General features: G+C 70.1%; 1 protein-coding gene across 1 annotated transcript; it reads left to right on the top strand.

Annotated features, from left to right (window-relative positions):
• Positions 1–2,247: 2,247 nt before the first annotated feature.
• EMIHUDRAFT_254122 (hypothetical protein) lies at positions 2,248–2,643 on the top strand (the record flags this gene model as incomplete). The annotated part of the gene is made up of 1 exon (XM_005780560.1): positions 2,248–2,643. A coding segment is annotated over one exon (396 nt), but the record flags the coding sequence as incomplete, so codon positions are not given.
• Positions 2,644–2,906: the final 263 nt, after the last annotated feature.

Consider the following 2,906-nt stretch of genomic DNA (forward strand, 5'->3'; position numbering starts at 1 on the left):
GGCAGCCTTCCCGCAAAGGCGGCGAAAGCGGTTGTAAAAGGCGACGAGGCGGCGCTGCTGGCGTGGCTTGACAGCGGTGGGCGGGTCAACGCGACTGGCGGCGCGAGCGGCTACACCCCGCTGATGCTCGCCGCCAGCAGCGGCCACGAGCGGGTGATCGAGCTGCTGCTGCAGCGCGGCGCAGAGATCGACATGCGGAGCAGCAAAGGCGGCACCGCGGTCATGTACGCCGCCCAGCAGGGCCACGAGCGGGTGGTCGAGCTGCTGCTGCAGCGCGGCGCAGAGGTCAACAAGCAGAGGAGCGACGGCGACACCGCGCTGATGGACGCCGCCGGCTACGGCCACGAGCGGGTGGTCGAGCTGCTGCTGCAGCGCGGCGCGGAGATCAACCTACAGAGCAGCAGCGGCAGCACCGCGCTGATGGTCGCCGCTTTCGAAGGCCACCCCGCCGTCGTGCTCCGCTTGCTGCGGGCTGGCGCAGACGCGTCGGCGCGCAGTGCGAGCGGCAAGACAGCGCTGCAGGTGGCCAACGAGAAGGGCCACACCGCGTGCGTCGAGGCCTTCCGGCAGCACGTCGCGGAGGTGACTGCGAGCCAGCGCGAGGCGGCGGCGGGCGGCGCGGGCGGCGCTTCCTCGGGCGAGGCGGCGGCGGGGGCGAGTGCGGCGGCTTCTTCTAGCTCGCTGGGCAGCCTTCCCGAAGAGGCCAGGCAAGCAGCTCTCCAAGGCGACGAGGCGGCGTTGCTGGCGTGGCTTGACAGCGGCGGGCGGGTCAACGCGACTTGCGGGACGGGCGATGTGAGCGGCGTCACCGCGCTGATGCTTGCCGCCCAGTGGGGCCACGAGCGGGTCGTCGAGGTGCTGCTTCAGCGCGGCGCGGAGATCAACCTGCAACGCAGCAACGGCGGCACCGCACTGATGTACGCCGCCCAGCATGGCCACGAGCGGGTGGTCGAGTTGATGCTGCGGCACGGCGCTGATGTCAACCTGCAGGACAGCAAAGGCATCACCCCGCTGATGCTCGCCGCCAGCAGCGGCCACGAGCGGGTGGTCGAGCTGCTGCTGCAGCGCGGCGCAGAGATCGACATGCGGAGCAGCAAAGGCGGCACCGCGGTCATGTACGCCGCCCAGCAGGGCCACGAGCGGGTGGTCGAGTTGCTGGTGCAGCGCGGCGCAGAGGTCAACAAGCAGAGCAGCGACGGCGGCACCGCGCTGATGAGCGCCGCCGCCAACGGCCTCGAGCGGGTGGTCGACTTGCTGTTGCAGCGCGGCGCTGATGTCAACCTGCAGGACAGCGACGGCGAAACCGCGCTGATGGCCGCCGTCCACCAAGGCCACGAGCGGGTGGTCGAGCTGCTGCTGCACCGCGGCGCGGAGATCAACAAGCAGAGCAGCGACGGCGGCACCGCGCTGATGAGCGCCGCCGCCAACGGCCTCGAGCGGGTGGTCGACTTGCTGTTGCAGCGCGGCGCTGATGTCAACCTGCAGGACAGCGACGGCGAAACCGCGCTGATGGCCGCCGTCCACCAAGGCCACGAGCGGGTGGTCGAGCTGCTGCTGCACCGCGGTGCGGAGATCAACAAGCAGAGCAGCGACGGCGGCACCGCGCTGATGAGCGCCGCCGCCAACGGCCTCGAGCGGGTGGTCGACTTGCTGTTGCAGCGCGGCGCTGATGTCAACCTGCAGGACAGCGACGGCGACACCGCGCTAACGCTCGCCGCCCAGCATGGCCACGAGCGGGTGGTTGACTTGCTGCTGCACCGCGGCGCGGAGATCAACTTGCAGGACAGCGGCGGCATCACCGCGCTGATGGGCGCCGCCATCCAAGGCCACCCCGCCGTCGTGCTCCGTTTGCTGCGGGCGGGCGCGGATACAAAGTTGCGCACTAAGGACGGCAAGTCAGCGCTGCAGTATGCCAAGAAGAACAGCCACAGCGCGTGCGTCGAGGCCTTCCGGCAGCACGTCGCGGAGGTGACTGCGAGCCGGCGCGAGGCGGCGGCGGGCGGCGCGGGGCGGCACGCCGAGTGCGTGCGCGCCCTCGAGGAGCATGCGGCGGCGGCGAGGGCGGCGGAGGCGGCGGCGAGGGAGGCGGAGAGAGCGGCGGCAGAGGCGGAGGCGACGCGGCATGCCGAGGCGCTGCTGGCGGGGGAGGAGGCGGAGAAGGAGGCGGGGGAGCGCGCCAAGGGCAAGAAGGGGAAGAAGAAGAAGAAGAGGGGGAAGGGAGGGGGGGGCGGCGCTGGGCCGTCGCAGGAGCCCGAGGATGAGGCAGCGCTGGCGACGGGAGAGGAGGCGGAGTTGGCGGCGGCGCTAGAGGAGAGCGCGAGGCTGGAGGTCGGGGCGACGCGTGCGGCGGGGGATCAGGCGCGAGTCGCCGAGGGCGCTTCGTCACCGGCGGCGGAGGCGCCGCCTGAGGGAGAGGAGGAGCCGCCGGACGACTTTATCTGCCCAATCACGACCGAGGTCATGAGCGACCCGGTGATGGCGGCCGACGGGCATGCCTACGAGCGGTCGGCGATCGAGCGCTGGCTCGCGACCAAGTCGACGAGCCCGATGACGGGCGAGGAGCTCCAGCACACTTGCCTCGCCAATCATCACATGCTCCGCCGAATGATTCGAGAGTGGGGAGAGACGCACTCGGCACGATAGTAGGGAAGAAAGACTGGTTGGGTAGTAGTCTACTGGGCTGGGTTTTTAGGCATTGTGGGGTTGGCTCTCCCATCGACCCTCATGACCTCCTGCGGTCTCTGAGATGGACACCAGTGGGTGTGGGACCACAGCCAGGATACACTCGAAGGCTGGGTAAGCAGTAGAGGTCGATACTCGGCGCGTCCCACATGGTCTGTGTCGCTGTCGGCACGCTGTCGACAGGACGTCGAGCGACACCGGTGGCAGTGCCACCCAGGAGTGGT

Source organism: Emiliania huxleyi, assembly GCF_000372725.1.
Source record: "Emiliania huxleyi CCMP1516 chromosome Unknown EMIHUscaffold_2112, whole genome shotgun sequence".
Taxonomy (NCBI): domain Eukaryota; phylum Haptophyta; order Isochrysidales; family Noelaerhabdaceae; genus Emiliania; species Emiliania huxleyi.